Below are 15,882 nucleotides of genomic sequence, written 5' to 3'. Positions count from 1 at the left end.
CCCATCGGGCAACCACACTATGCCATTGGGGCAGTGCAGCCTTCCATCACATTGTGATTGATTTGATCGTTTCACCAGTATTAACATCAGGTTGGCAAACCTAGACTTTTTTTTTTACATTTCTTGCACAACCCTAGAATGCAGTATTCAATTGTGTCCTCTCCCTCAATAGGTGCTATTTCACTAAGGATATTGAGCACAGTTGCCCAAAAGGAGGTTAGTCGGGAGCATGCCCATATCATTTGTAGTAAGTCTGCTGGCTGTGTGCAGCATCTGGGACCTATATCTGCTGTGTCCGGGAACATCTTGCTCAATCTTTGAGAAGTCAAGTACGCCCTGTGTAGGATCATGTATTGAATTAATTTAAACTTGGGGTTACAGGATACTTTCTTAGGGTGTTCAAGTATTCGCTCCCATTCTTTGTCTGACATACACGTCCGATATCATCGGACCATTTGTCTCTAAGCTCCTGGAGCGGGATTGCTGCGTGAGAACGAATACCTCTATCACCTAGTTATGTGTCGCTCGTTGCCCATGAGATATAGCATGTATAAAAGATCTTGTGTTTGGGGCTCCATGCCATCTGGTGACCAGGTACTTCTTAGATATCTACTGATGCTAGCGTTGAGAATATATAGCGAATTACGAACCCCTTGCTCCCTGACAAAAGTTTTGAGATCCATTAGCATGTTGTCTACTAACAACATCCCAATTATGGTAACACCCTCGTCTGACCATTTGGTCAGACATCTGGTGGTGACTATTCTATGACGGTGTAGGGATCCATAGCATTGGGATTTTAGGAGGATAGGGGAGCAGGCCATTGGTATATTGGATAGCTTTCTTCCAGTAGGAGACTGCCACCTTCAGCAGTAGCGGCACTGTCCGCAGGGGCCCTCCCATTGGCAACAGCAAGGTGTGGAGTGCGCCTCTCTCCCATGTTTTCTGTGTCATCCCTATTTCCTGCAAGTGTCTTCCTGCTATCCAGTATGAGAGCCACTGGAGTTGGCTCGCATAGCAATATGCCTTGAAGTCTGGGACATCCAGACCCCCCGATCCATGCCCAGCGAAGTTTCGCAAGTCTCACTCTCCTACGCCCGCCACCCCATGTTAACTCCAATAGGAGCGTGTTTAGTGATGTAAAGATGTGCAACAGGATTATTATTGGTGAATTAATAAAGAAGTAAAGCAGACTAGGAAGCATAACCATTTTAGAAATAGCCACCCTCCCCACCACTGACAGTGAGGTCCAGGAAGCTATATGGGTTTTTAGAGCCTTGATAGCACGGCCCAGGTTGCCATCTAATAAATCCTGTGCCTCCCTGTATATTTGTATGCCAAGGTACCTAAAGGTGGCGGGCGCAATGGGAATCGTCCAATGGTCAAAGTGGATGGGTTCCAACCGTCGGTGTCCTTAAAATAATGAGCATACGATTTTGACTCGTTTATGGCTAGGCCTGAGAGTGCTTGAAATTTTTGAAACACCGTGGGTAGGAGCTTGTTGGCGCCTCGCAGGTTATTAAGGTATAGTATTGTCATCCACGTAAGCGGATTCCTCTGTCTACCCCAACCGCACATATCTTAATGGCCAGTGGCTCGAGCGCTAACACAAACAAGAGGGGGGATAGACGGCATCCTTGCCCTGCACTGTCTGGGGATACTGCCACTGGTCTAATCCTTCAAGGCCCTTGTTCACACCCTTACATGGTCCACACTGTGGTTTACTCCTTGAAACAGGAATAACAGTCCTTGAAGTATGAATTAGCAAAAACAAACTCCCAGGTGATGCACGGGGGCAGCCATCAGGAGCATTTCCCAAAACCCAGAAGCCTATGATCCACCCTGCCCATTTCATCTACCAAAAGTACACACGCTAGTGGTGGGGATACCTCCCCTGTTAATCTAACAGTGGTGACAACTGTGTCTATCCCTTTGGCCACCTCAGAAAGGTTCAGTGGTGACAACACTATATCCAGCGTATTCGTAAATCAGTGCCACCTGCAGTTATTGTTTAAACCTGCTGTTTTTCGAATGACGCTGCACCTGTGTGATTTCCTATTTAGCTGACATTGTCAATTATTTTGGTCCATGCTATTAGTAGAAAACGATGACTCAGTCCTCTATGACTATCCAGCATTTAAGGAACTAATGCAGAAATTGTGAGCAAAACACACGTTCATGCAAGCCAGTGGCACAGAGTTCTTTAATTTGAAACAAGGAAACTAAGATTTATTAACGTACCGCACTATCTTTAATAGATTGGTATCTGAGACGCACTGACCCCAGAGAAAAGGACCCCCTTGTTTTATCGTGGGTTACGGGATAGCTGAAGAATATCCTAGCCCAGGTGGTGGACCCCTCCCCACAATGAGTGTCCTGAGTTTATAGACCTTGTGGTTAAATTAGACCATTTCATACGTTAACATAACGAAGAGAAGGGGAAAACCGATATCCCTTGGGTCTATATGTTTCTGTCTGAAAAGATAGAGGGACAGCCTAGTGGTGGTCTGGAACCTAGGCAGAGCAGTGGGGTGAGGGGGCCTCTATCTCAGGATAAGAAAGAAAAAAGTTATGCTATGAGTCAGTGTCTCTACTGTGGCAAGGGGGGTCACTTTGCTCATGAATGTCCTGCAAACCAAAGAACTTGAGCTTCAAGAAAAGACTAGTTGTGGCAAATGTGGCCACTGAGGTCACTAGGGGTTGGGTGGAGGAGTGTCCTTGTGTTCCTGTAAGTACTGTCACCCGGGTTCCATGGTAATTCTCCATAACAGTGACTTTATCCATAACAGCGCCCTGTTATGTCTTTATACGCTCAGCCCAGCGCCGGTACACTCTATCGAGTAGCTGTGTGCTTTATAAAAACCAAATAACATAACATAACATAACTTTAGTAATCACAAATACCAAAAGGCAAAAGCAATCCATCGTGCTAGACTCAGGGGCGACTGGCAATTTCCTGGATCTCAAGCTTGCCCAGGAGCTAGGAATCCTAGGTCTACGGAAGAAAGAACCCGAACCTGTTTGTGCTTTAGATGGATCAGACTGTCCTCTGGTTTGATAACGTATCACACTGAGCCACTTACCACGATCTGTAACAACGGGCACTCTGAGAACATTAGTTTCAACTTCATCAATACCCAACCCTTTGGGGCTCTCTTAGGGGTACTGTGGTTACAGCTACATACCCCCAGAATTGTTTCAGTTGTGCACACGGTAACACTTGACTTTAAGCATCGTCTGCAGTGCTTCCACTAGGAAACAGTACACTGGGCCTTTCTGCTTCCTTACTCTACCTGTCTTACCTCAGATAGTCCACATCACCACACAGACAATTTAGTGATGTGTTTGACAAGGCCAAAGCTTCTTCTTTATCTCCCCATTGCAGTTTCGACTGCAGGATAGATTAGTACTGGGAGCCACTCTCCCATGTATTAGGATTTATGCCCTGTCTGATCCAGAGAACCTACACTTGAAGGAGTATTTAGATGAGATGTTGTCCTGCAGATAGATTTGACACAACATCATCTGTAGCCTCTCCTTTGTTTCTCATGCCCAAAAGGGTGGGTGATCTCCTCACCTGCATCAACTACAGAGTCCATAACAAGTCGACTATTACTAATAAATATCAATTGCCGTTGATGCCGGTACTCCAGGATCAGGTACAACAGGACAAGATTTTTACCAAGCTTGATTTTCACAGGGCGTATCATCTCATTTGGATCTGCGAGGGCGACAAATGGAAAATGGCATCCTTTCATGATTGCTCCATAATTTAATAAAGAAACTAGATACTGTGTAGTCACTTAGTGTACACTGTGTATTCTCATGAAACGCCTAGGTCTGTTTTTTGAATGGGTATTCCTCACAAGTAATGATTAGAACGAGGACAAGTAGGATTTAGAGTAATGAAGATTATGGGCAAGTAATTGGACATTATTGTTTGCTCATCTATAATGAAACTGTAGAAAGTTGTTGGAAGCAGCTCCACGGTGTCCAAAGTTACGAGCATGTCTAGAAATTGATGTGGACAGGATATGAATCCAGTCTTCTTCAGTGACCAAGAAGTCGTGTAAGGCAATACATGTATCTAGGAAGGCCCCATTCCCTAAAAAAATATTGGTTTCAACTGGGAAATGCTAACAGATGATGTTCCTGAATGATGTATTTGATAAAGGTGTTTTGAAGCTGTCTTAAATGACTTTGACGAAGATGCAGCGGAGCTTTCTCTGAAAGGTTGTTATTTGTGGGTGAAGTGAGCTTGGTTTGGTTGTTGAGGAGGTGTCTTTTGACTGTATCTCTTGCTTTCTTCTATAAACTTCTAAATTTAATTCTCTCTGTTTCCCACTATATTTTTAATTGAAACCCTAATGTATGTATGTAATTATCTATGTATTTATTTTCTAAAATCTAAACTGAGGATTTACTCCTAATTTACTGTTATACTTATATCTCTTACTGTAGATAATGAATTTGATCACATCTAAAAATACGCAGTAATGAAGCAACGAAGCAAAATATCTACAAATTAAGATTTCCGTTGATTTGAACTATTTGTACTTCAGAATATGGATAAAAACAATCTGATGCAATGGACACTAGTCCACTCACCTGCACTTAGTAGCCAAATCAACGGTATGCCTACCGGGTTATCCAACAGTGAGGACGATTTACACCTGAGTTTACATGGTTCTCATGATTCAGACTCAGACAGCCTTATCCAGGAGATAAAATATCAATCTGAACTACAGCACTGGATATCTGAAAATGAGGAGCATGTGCATCAGGAGACCCAGCAGAAAGGTCATATGAACAAAAATCTTGATACAGCTGAAGCAAAGGAATCAAATGGAGACTCAACTAAGGTACTGAAAAGTGGAAAAGAAGGATTATATCGTCTGCAGCAGATGGAGAGTAATCAAGGACGGTAAGCAGTATCTGACAAGGACAGTGATTGTAGATGTGCAGTATATAATATTCACCATGTCATGGTATGGGTAAAAGGACAGTATGTCATCCAACATCACAAAATAGTACTAAGGGCCACATGTATGAAGCAATTTTGCGTTCGCAAACAGGTCTATTTGCAGAATCGGCCCGTTTGCGAACATAAAAATGCTTTTCCAATATACCAATCTCTATTTTGCAATTCGGCAACCTGTTACCAAATCGGAAAATGAGTTTGCAAGTCGGGATTAGGAAGAGGCATGTTTAAGGCATCCCTTCTTAATCCCAAATTATAGCGGTATGTATGAATGTTTTGCGACCAAATACCGGTCACAATACATTCCCAGTTTACCATCAGATTCAATCTGATGGTACCCATTTGCAAATGAGAAAGGGTCCCCAATGAACCCCTTCCCCTTTGTGAATGGTGGCGAAAACGTTTTTTAAGAGCAAGCAGTGCTCTCACGGACCCATGCCTGCTCTTAAAAAATGTAAAGAAAACCTTTCCTTGTTTTCTTTTAAATGCAATCCATTTTCCTTCAAGGAAAACGGGCAGCATTTAAAAAATGATTGCTTTATTTAAAAGCAGTCACAGGTATGGTGGTCTGCTGACCCCAGCAGGCCACCATCCCCATGATTTTATTGATTCCTAATGGTGTGCAAAGTGCGACCTCCCTCATTAATATTAATAAGGTAGGTCGGTTTGTGCCCCCCTAGTATTTGCTAAAAGAAACTCATCGAGTTTCGTACATTAGGAGTAGCGATTAAGTAATTGCAATTCGCAGAAAATTGCAATTAGGTAATCGCTATTCCTCATATTTATACATGTGGCTCAAAGTGTTGGCACAGCATGATTCATCGGAGCGCAGAGTAGACTTGTGTCACACAATAGTAAGTGCATTTATAGGATACAAATAATGATCGCCCAAAATACTCAATGAGACAAAACATCACTGGTAGCATAAAAGGCCACTTCATTAATAAGATCAGGCAATTTCTTAAATATCCATAAAACCTAAAAACACTTGTTTATCACTTTTCTTCTGAACCATACAATTTTGCAATTTGTACCAAAACCTTATAATTTATTTGAACTTATTTGTTTGTAACTGTATTGAGCAAAGAACCATCATAACTTCATTTCATAAATTCACCCCATGTTTCCAAAATCTTTCACTTTTCCTTCTTTTCCTTTCCTTTCCCCCATCCTGTTCCTCCCCCACCCTCTCTCATGAAGGACTTTCAAGTCCGCTCTAGACCTTGACCTCCCCCTATTCCGCCTAACCAAAATATAGGATACATAAATTGCCTGTCCTATAGTGGCATATTGCAGTTAACACATATCTGCTTATTTTTAACAACAGTTTATTATTAGTATTATTAGTATATATAACTGCATTTATTTATTTATTTATTTATATATATATTTGTATTTATTTTTTTAGGGGTGGGTGGGCGGGCCTTGCCTAAACGCTCCTACCTCCTAAGCTGGAACCTAAAATGGCGCCTTTCCCCCTGCCTAACGCCTACACACCTACCTGGCACGCGCTGGACCTAACCTACCCAATCGCCGCGCTGGGTCTGACCCATTCGGGCAAAAATCCCTGGGGGGAGACCGCTTCTCGCTCTGCTCCCCCCAAAGATCCCATCACCCAAAATACTCCAGACCCACACAATGAGACAAAACATCACTGGTAGCATAAAAGGCCACTTTATTAATAAGATCAGGCAATTTCTTAAATATCCATAAAACCTAAAAACACTTGTTTATCACTTTTCTTCTGAACCATACAATTTTGCAATTTGTACCAAAACCTTATAATTTATTTGAACTTATTTGTTTGTAACTGTATTGACCAAAGAACCATCATAACTTCATTTCATGAATTCACCCCATGTTTCCAAAATATTTCACTTTTCCTTCTTTTCCTTTCCTTTCCCCCATCCTGTTCCTCCCCCACCCTCTCTCATGAAGGACGATCAAGTCCGCTCTAGACCTTGACCTCCCCCTATTCCGCCACTCAGGAAAAACCCCCGGATTTTTCCTGACTTCACCCAAAATCCCCTCTTTTTTTTTTTTTTTTAACCTTTTTAACCACATGTTTTTTTTTATGTCTTCCACTCTTGAAGATACCCACAAATCCGCTTGCAACTCTTTTGACAACATGTCTCTTATTTCAAGGACATAATAAGCCATTCCCAAATGGGTTATATGTACTCCGTCTTCTCTAAACAAATGGCCTTCCCTGCCAGTGATGTTGTCATGTGCTGTGGTCTGAATCCCCAAACCCACACGAAAGATTTTCATAGCTCTGTTCAGTTCCTTCCTTGCTCTCTCCATAGCACTGAGGTTCCTTGCGTTCCACCACTGCTTCCTAAAACAAATTCAGTCCACACCAACCTGGTCCCTAGCCAATTGTTTGTGCTCACAGCTAAATCTAACTGCATTTTTTTTATATACTTAAACCTGATAATGCTACCAAATCATTCTCTCCTAAATGGAGTATTAGCATGTCAGGGCCATCTCTGTCGTACCTGATTTTGGCTAGCAATGGAAACACGTTATCCCATCTCATCCCCTCTTCCCGTAACTCCATCAAATAATAAGCTTGCCCCATCTGGGACAAATGTACCCCATCATCACGAAAAAGGTGTTCCTCAGTACCTGTTATAGTCTCATGCAGTGAAATTCCAAAGACCCATCCCTGAAGAGAAAATTCCCATTGCTCCAATCAACTTCCGGCGAGCTTTCTCCACTGCTCTATAGTTCCGAGCCCATTTCCAATGCTGCCGCTAAATGAATTCTGTCCAAAATAGAGATGTTCCTGACCAATTACTCTTCAACACCGCCCAATCCAATTTCATTCCTTATTAAAAGAAACCTGACAGTGCTACCATATCAACCTCCCCTAAGTGAAATTCAACAAATCTGGAAATCCCTTCTCCCGTGACAAATTGGACCGCACAGGAAATAGAGCACCCCATTGCATCCCCCCCAACCCCTTCCAAAATACTTCATGACCTTTGCTGTGTACACCTAATGCACGGCCACACTTGTGTTGCTCCGCATATGTAACCGACCATTTGATAAAAGAATGTCCTATAATCCAGGTCCTCCTTTTCCGGTAAGAGCATAACTTGATCTAAGGTAAAACTGACAACAAGAAGCAGGCATCCCCACCCAGTAAATTGCAAACTACTGACAAATAGAACGAGAACAACCATCAGACTTCCATCTACCGATTTTTTTTTTTTTATCCCAACCGTGACGCCTCCGATCACATCTCCAATTCTAACAGAATGGGTCCCATACTATAAGGGATTCTTACCCACTAACGTCAACAACTTTACGGAAACACCGCCAGCACATGAAAAACCAGATGATATTGTCCCAGTTTGCATGACAAAATACCACCCGTGCCTGAAATGAGGGGATATTAAAAAGGATTTCCATTCTTGCCGTGGACAACAAACCCCAATGCCACTCCCACTCAGTGAAAACCATGTCCACCTACCCCTTTGATCTGTTTTTACTGTCGCAACCAAATTCGCAAATTACCTTCTGGAACCTGTACATTTGTAGATTGCCTGCCCAATTGACCCCTTAAGCCCATCAAATCTGAAAATCGAAATGCCCCAAAGAACCAATATCATACGCACCGAGAACGACTAAGCTCCCACCCATCAAAACAGCAAATGAGCAAGTACCGTAGAAGCTGTTGTAACAAATCAAAAGTAATTGGCTCCCGCTAATGCAAACTGATGAGCCCTCTCTTTACTGAAACTTTGAACATTCGCTTCAAGAAAACCCCACCCTGCAATTCCCTACCCCACAACAACTGCCCCATAAAAAGAAATCCTTGAAAACTTGCCAGAAAAACATGGTATAATGACAAACCTTTGCTCGCTACAGGTCGTGACCACGCAGCCTACTAGCTACTCCCTACCTGATGTTAGCTGCGCAGCCCGCTGCTGAAAATCCTGGGGATCATCACGCCCACGATGTCCCACTCGCTGACCTTGATCCGTCGTGAAATCCGCTCGTGATCTCTGAAAAATACTGGCAGACGTGAATTTACCCCGAACCCCCGACCCCAATTCCTGAGTGACCACTACCGGAACCACATTTTTTCAATATAAATCCCATATTATTATTACCACTGTCCATTCATAGCCAAAAATTGACTCCTTTTGATCAACCAGAAAATTTTCAATATTATCGTAGTATTTGGCAATTCGCCATCACCAATTTCGCCATCATACTCCATCAAGATGTCACAGCTCGCTTCGCAACTGTTAATAAAGACACCTTAGGACCTGCCCTAGGAGCAAGGTCCGCCACCAATTTCTAACCGCTCCAGCTAGAAACCGCCATATACTTACCCTTCGCAGTAACCCTGCTAAATACCTTTCGTCACCACAGTTGACACGTCCAAGTGTGCAACCCCACACCCCAAGTGGCCACATTGAGGATTAAAAGCAGAGACCACCGCACTAGTAAAGTCTCGTGAATACTATGACCTACACAAAGCCGCTCCTGCTTCGCAACTGTTGATAAAGAAAACTAGGACCTCCCAAGGAACAGGTCCGCCACCAAATTTTAACCGCTCAGGACAAAATCGCCATATACTTACTCCTCGCAGGAACCCTGCTGATACTTCCCGTCTCTGCAGTTGTTACAAACCACCCCCATTGAAGCAGAGTCAAAGTCCACTTGAGGGTGGCAGGTGAATGACAGGATTCCCTCTTGACGCTGCACGCCGTGGCCACTTAGCTCCTCCGTCTTCTTCCATAACCGAGCCCGTCCGAAGCAAGTCAATGACTATGGGAGTGCCTTCCCAGTGTGTCCTTGAGGTTTGATAGACTGCCATTATTGTAGTACTACCCTTTACCTGTGTTCAGTACTCTTTGGTAACATGCACATGTCACTGTCCTCTTGTAATACCGTTTTCTACCTCCTGCTTTTGCTTGCTTTCGATACTTGCACAAGTGCCGCCATTGCCTATGTCATGTGCATTCTTGTGTTTGAGTGTAAAGAATGAGGGGTCAGGTATTCGTAGTAAGTTAGGATATTCCGTAAAAAACTGAAAACTCTGCTTTTCCCCAAATAAGCTCCCCTTCCCCCTCTGGTCTCCACTTGTATCATTAGCGCGGGGATGCCTCCGGGTCACCAGGCGCTTTATAAATGGCTAAATAAATAAATAAATAAAAATATTTATTAGAGAGCAGGCAGGTCCGTCCTTCCCAGTCAGGTACCGTACACTAACAGTGGTCACTCTAACATTCTGGAGTGTGGATGTGGTGCATCATTGGATGCTATGGTAACCAGATGATGTACCACGAGCACAACACCACATCTCCCTTCTTTATATTAACAGAAAATCTATAGTCATTACGTCTACATAATAATTATTATGTGAAATAACTTAGCAGAGGAAAATCATAAAAATTATGTGGAATAACATATCAGGGGAATAAAACGAGTTGCAGCAGAGGAAAATCATAAAAATTATGTGGAATAACATATCAGGGGAATAAAACGAGTTGCAGAATAACAAAGCAAAATAACGTTGCAAATAAACATGTAAATTAGTTACTACATTACCACTACAACCCACTCCCCCTCTATTTCTGGACTAAAACAGTAGAGAATAACACAGCAAGGTTAAAAACAGTCACATTACATAGCTCCTGAACCGAGCAGGGATTTTGATTTGCCTACCAGTGCGTGAAATGTGCTGGTTATGAGCAGATGAGGAATCTATTGGTGCAGGCAAATCAGGAGAAGGCAACTGAAAGGGGGACGAATCGTACAACTGCGAAGAGGATGTCAAAATATTACTGGTGGAAGCTTTAACAACTTTATCCCCAGCGTTACTATCTTGCATGACATCATCCCACAACCATTCGAAAGAAGGAGCAAGATCAGTATCAGTCTTGAAGCAGGAGAAGTTTCCTTTGCATTTTGCTAATCTGTTGTGATGCCAAACTTTGTTGTCACTTAACTTAGCAGATTTTGAGAACAACTCTAGAACCTGTAAAGGATCAGAAAATTTGCTTTGACATTTCTTAATCTTAGTGTCAAGTTTAATTCTGACCCAATCCCCTACATTGAGTTCAGCTTCTCTAATGGCATTTTTTCTACCAAATTTGCTAATGTGTGAATCTTGAATCTTTCTTAGTCTTGAACGGACTAAAGCAGGAGACCACTTCCCACAAATTTTCTTGGAATTCCAAGTAACATTATCCTTGGTAAATGGTTCCCTACCTCTAAGGATCCTGAAAGGACTATAATTGGTACTGGTGGGGGTGATTCTATAAGCCCAAATAGTTTCTAGCAATTCCTTCTCACAATCTTTATCAGCACGAATAGAGGCCTGGATACTCCCCATGATTACCCTGTTAAATCTCTCAACAATGCCGTTACCAGCAGGGTGGTAAACAGGTGTCTTTTTAGGGGTTATGCCATTCCTACTTAAGAATTCCAGAAAAAGTTCAGATCTAAATTGTGGACCGTTATCAGTCAAAATATTCCTCGGAATACCTTCTTGTAAAAACAACTTCCGAAGAAAAGCAACAACAACCTTAGCATCAAACTTCTCGGATATTTCAATTTCAGGCCATCTAGAGTAATTGTCAATCACAACTAGAATATGCTTAATGCTGCCTTCATAGCTTTCAACAGGGCCCAACCAATCCATACTCAAATCTTCCCAAGGGTACATAGGAATATGTCTAAATCCGAGAGTAGGTTTAAATATACGCAAGGACTTATCAGCGTTTGCACAAGTGTCACGCCTTTGAATAAATCTCTCAACCTCCTTATGCAATCCAGGTCACCAGTACGATAATTTTACTCTTGACTTCAACTTCATGATGCCTAGATGACCTTCATGATTAATGGATAGGATCTTATTTCTCAAGGAGAAAGGTACAATAACTCTTTCACCTCTACACAAGTGATCAGCATCATCTATACAGAGTTCATCTCTGACCTCCCAAAATGGTTTCAGTTCCTCCCTCAATTTCGATTTACAAGGCCAACCCTTGGTAACAAAATTACGAACAGAGTTCAAGATCTCATCCTTATCACAGCACATCTCCCACTCTTTTTTAGAAATAGCCATTAACCGCTGGTGACAGTCATCATGGACAACGGCAACCTCCACAGATTCGAAAGAGTCATACGAATCATCACAATTCGGTAAAGGAGAACGACTTAAATAATCAGCAATTATGTTCCTTTTGCCAGGAATATATTCAACATCATACACATATCCCAGCAGCTTAAGACTCATCCGTGCAAGTGTCGGGGTGGCCTTCAACATTCCATCAGAGGTAAGGATTTTTAATAGAGGTTTGTGATCGGTACGTAATGTGAATCTAGTGCCCCAGATAAATTGTCTAAACTTCCCGATACCCCACACAACGGCTAGCATCTCTCTCTCAATAACTGAGAACTTCCCTTCAAGAGTGGTTATGGACCTGGAAGCAAAAGCAATTGTGATTTCGATTCCATCCCCGTTAGACTGTGAAAAGACAGCACCCAATCCCTTACCACTCGCGTCGGTGGTGACAATGTTGTGCAGGGTGTGATCAAATGCTTGAAGGGGAAATGCATTAACTATATCTTTCTTTATATCGTCAAAGTCATTTTGTAAAATATAATTCCAGACAAATTCTGTTCTTAATTTAAGTAGTTGCCTAAGATTAAAAGTTTTGTCAGCAAAATTCTTTACAAATTTTGAGTAAAACTCAACCATTCCAAGAAATGACCTAACATCATCTTTACAACAGGGAACAGGGGTATTTTCAATTGCTTCAACCAATTTCTTTTTTGGAAAAATACCTTTTTCACCCACTTCGTGTCCTAAATAGGTCAAAGAGTTCACACCAAATTTGCATTTTTTAGGCTCGGCTGTTAAACCATTACACTCAAGTGTTTTTAAAACAGAAAACAATCTCTTGTCATGGTCATTCTTGGATTTGCCCATTACCAGTATGTCATCCTGGAAGTAGGTCACGTGTTCCATGCTCTTGAATAACTTGTGCATAAGGCGTTGAAAAACGGCAGCTGCCGAAGCCAGTCCAAAAGGCATTCTAATGAACTGATAACATCCAAAAGGAGTTATAAATGCCGTAAGTTTCCTACTGGACTCGTGCAGGGGAATTTGATGGTATGCTGATACCAGGTCTATGGAAGAAAACCATTTGACACCACAGCTTTGTGCTAAAAGTTCATCAATCCTGGAGAGAGGAAATTTATCAATTACAATATTTTTATTAAGGTCTCTTAAATCTATGCATAAGCGTAGACGGCCGTCAGGTTTTCTCGCGACGACCAATGGCGCCAACCATTCAGAGCTCTCTATTGGCTCAATAACTCCCTTCTTTTCTAGTACATCCAAATCTTTCATGACATCACTCCTGATGCTTAAAGGAATATTCCTTGCTTTATGGCACACAGGCTTGGCACCATCCTTCAAAATAATTTTATGAGAAAAGTTGATCAATTTCCCAATTTCCCCTGAGAAAACTTTTGGAAATCGTAAAGTTACTCTATCTAGGAATTACTTGTTGTCTTCATCAAGAATCAAAACCTGAACATCGTTCTTTGCATTTAGGATGATGCCTAATGCACCTTGATCAATCCAGCCAAGAATGGATGGACCAACTTCAGCGACATACAACTTTCCCAAGCATTTCCGTCCCTGAAATTCAAAGATCTCCTCAACAAATCCTACCATGGGAATTTTTTCACCAGTAAATGTAACAGGCCTGATGTCAGGTGGAAGTAACTCCTTTTTTAAAACATGTGCAAACGATTTTTTCCAAATATCATGTTTAACAATTGTATAGGGGGAGCCAGAATCAGGTACGATGCTTATCAAAACTCCTCCAATTAGGATGTTGCAAGTGGGTTTCTTAGATTTACATTATATGTTCAAAACGGCATTGTCATCTTCCCAAAAGTCAAGGATGCAAAAGATGCTATCATCACTAGATGCATCGTAATTTTCTGTAATAGGCTCAATAGAATCATCAATGCACTTTACTACTTTCTTCTCTTTACCAGATTTAAATTTACAAACTTTAGAGAAGTGACCAATTTTATTACAGAAATTACATTTCATTTCAAGGCTGGGCATTTCGATCATTCGCATAATACCCGTTAAATCCACATCTGAAACAATTGGGAATGTTTTCTTTTTTATAAGATGAACCAGGATTAGCATTCTTTTTATATGAGGAGGAGGATTTATAACTGTTCTTTTTTTGGTAGTTACTAGTTACTTTACCCACAGTTACACTCTCATCTTTATCACTGTCTTTGAGGGCAACTTTGGCGCACCTCTTGGACATTTCCGCCTTTCTGACTATTGCGAAAATTTCATTAAGTGGAGAATCTCCACAAGTCCAGAGCTTCTCCTGGATAGATGTATTGTTGCAATGCATGACTAATTGGTCTCTAACAAAACTATCATGGAGGTTACTAAATTCGCAATTAATAGCCAATTTCTTTAGACAAGAAACATAATCCTCAACAGATTCCGACCTCCCTTGTTTCCTCTTGAAAAACTCATACCTGCTTATCCCAACGCAAACTGGAGGATGGTAATGTGTGTCTAAATCCTCCAGAGCGTCTAGGAATACAGTATTGTCATCAGATCTAACCTTTTTTTCCATTTGGTTAAAAATCCTATTACCCTCTGGCCCCAGACTATGTAAAAGCATTTTCTTTTTCCTCTTTTGTGAAAAAGCATCATCCTGTTCTTCTTCTAGGGCTTCTATATAATTTAAAAAATAAGCTTTCCAATCTGACCATTTAATTGAAGGTTCACCTGGACGAGGTAAAAATGGAACAGGTGTATTCAACCCACCTTGCGATGCCATTTAGCAAATTAATAAAAGAAGGTAACCTAAAAAAAATCGTTAATAATGCAACATAAATACAGCATACATACAAATTAAAATAAGCAATGAATACTTAAGGTGTGCATGTCACCGAAATCTTCAAGGAGCATGCCGCAAAGGTGTGCATGTCACCGTCGAATGATGCTCTTAAAATTGTATTTGCAGTCAATGAGAAGTATTAGAACAGTATCTTACTGTTTATAAACGAAAACGAGTGGTTTTAATATCTTCGGTAGTTCCAACTGAAATCGGAGGCAATGTGGTGAAATCACCAATGTAAATAACTCTGACACAGAACAAAATGTAGGCACGTTGCGGGACCTTGTCACGTGAAGACGTCAAGCGTGGTGTGAGTTCACAGCGTCAAGATTCTGGGAGAGACACTCGTAAGGACGTCACCACACTCGCAGATGAAGGACGCAGAGCTCCACAGCTGAAAATGCCTCACGCTCTAGAACGTCCAACAATTCAAAGTATGCGCAGGTATCGTTATATTTAACAGCTGACACAGTGCCGTTGCTTCCAATCAAACGACGAAGCATTCATAATTTCTGCTCAAATTGACTGTGAATTTCTGACAAAATGATAATAAGCATGCACTCTTGAACATGTGCTCACGTAACGGTTTGGACGAAGTCAAAAATTGTTGGAAGACTTTCACATACGAAGTCAGTCAAGCGTCAGTCAAACTTCCATGACAGTTGTACTCACGGTACGAAATGTTCGTGCGCGACCTCCTGGGTTCACGACTTCGAAACAGCACAGCGTTTGAACACAGGAAAGGAATGAAAGACGATATGTTTTTTAAAAAAACTCTTTGCGTAGGTTCTCAATCTTCCTGCCTGCTGGTTAAATATTCATCCCGTCTTCTGTCGCCAAAATGTAAAGAATGAGGGGTCAGGTATTCGTAGTAAGTTAGGATATTTATTAGAGACCAGGCAGGTCCGTCCTTCCCAGTCAGGTACCGTACACTAACAGGGGTCACTCTAACATTCTGGAGTGTGGATGTGGTGCATCATCGGA

At 41.7% G+C, this 15,882-nt stretch overlaps 1 protein-coding gene across 1 annotated transcript in view; it reads left to right on the top strand.

Moving 5' to 3' along the window:
- JHY (junctional cadherin complex regulator) overlaps positions 1 to 15,882 on the top strand; it is a 443,466-nt gene that overhangs the window by 23,000 nt on the left and 404,584 nt on the right. Inside the window, exon 2 of the mRNA XM_078681831.1 lies at positions 4,462 to 4,924. Coding sequence (XP_078537957.1) covers positions 4,566 to 4,924 — 359 coding nt within the window. The 5' untranslated portion in view covers positions 4,462 to 4,565. The remainder of the gene's footprint in view (positions 1 to 4,461; positions 4,925 to 15,882) is intronic.

The sequence above is a fragment of the Lissotriton helveticus genome, chromosome 3_1, assembly GCF_964261635.1.
Source record: "Lissotriton helveticus chromosome 3_1, aLisHel1.1, whole genome shotgun sequence".
Taxonomy (NCBI): Eukaryota; Metazoa; Chordata; class Amphibia; order Caudata; family Salamandridae; genus Lissotriton; species Lissotriton helveticus.
Note: the sequence above shows the minus strand (reverse complement) of the source record. Positions and strands in the feature narration are given on the sequence as shown.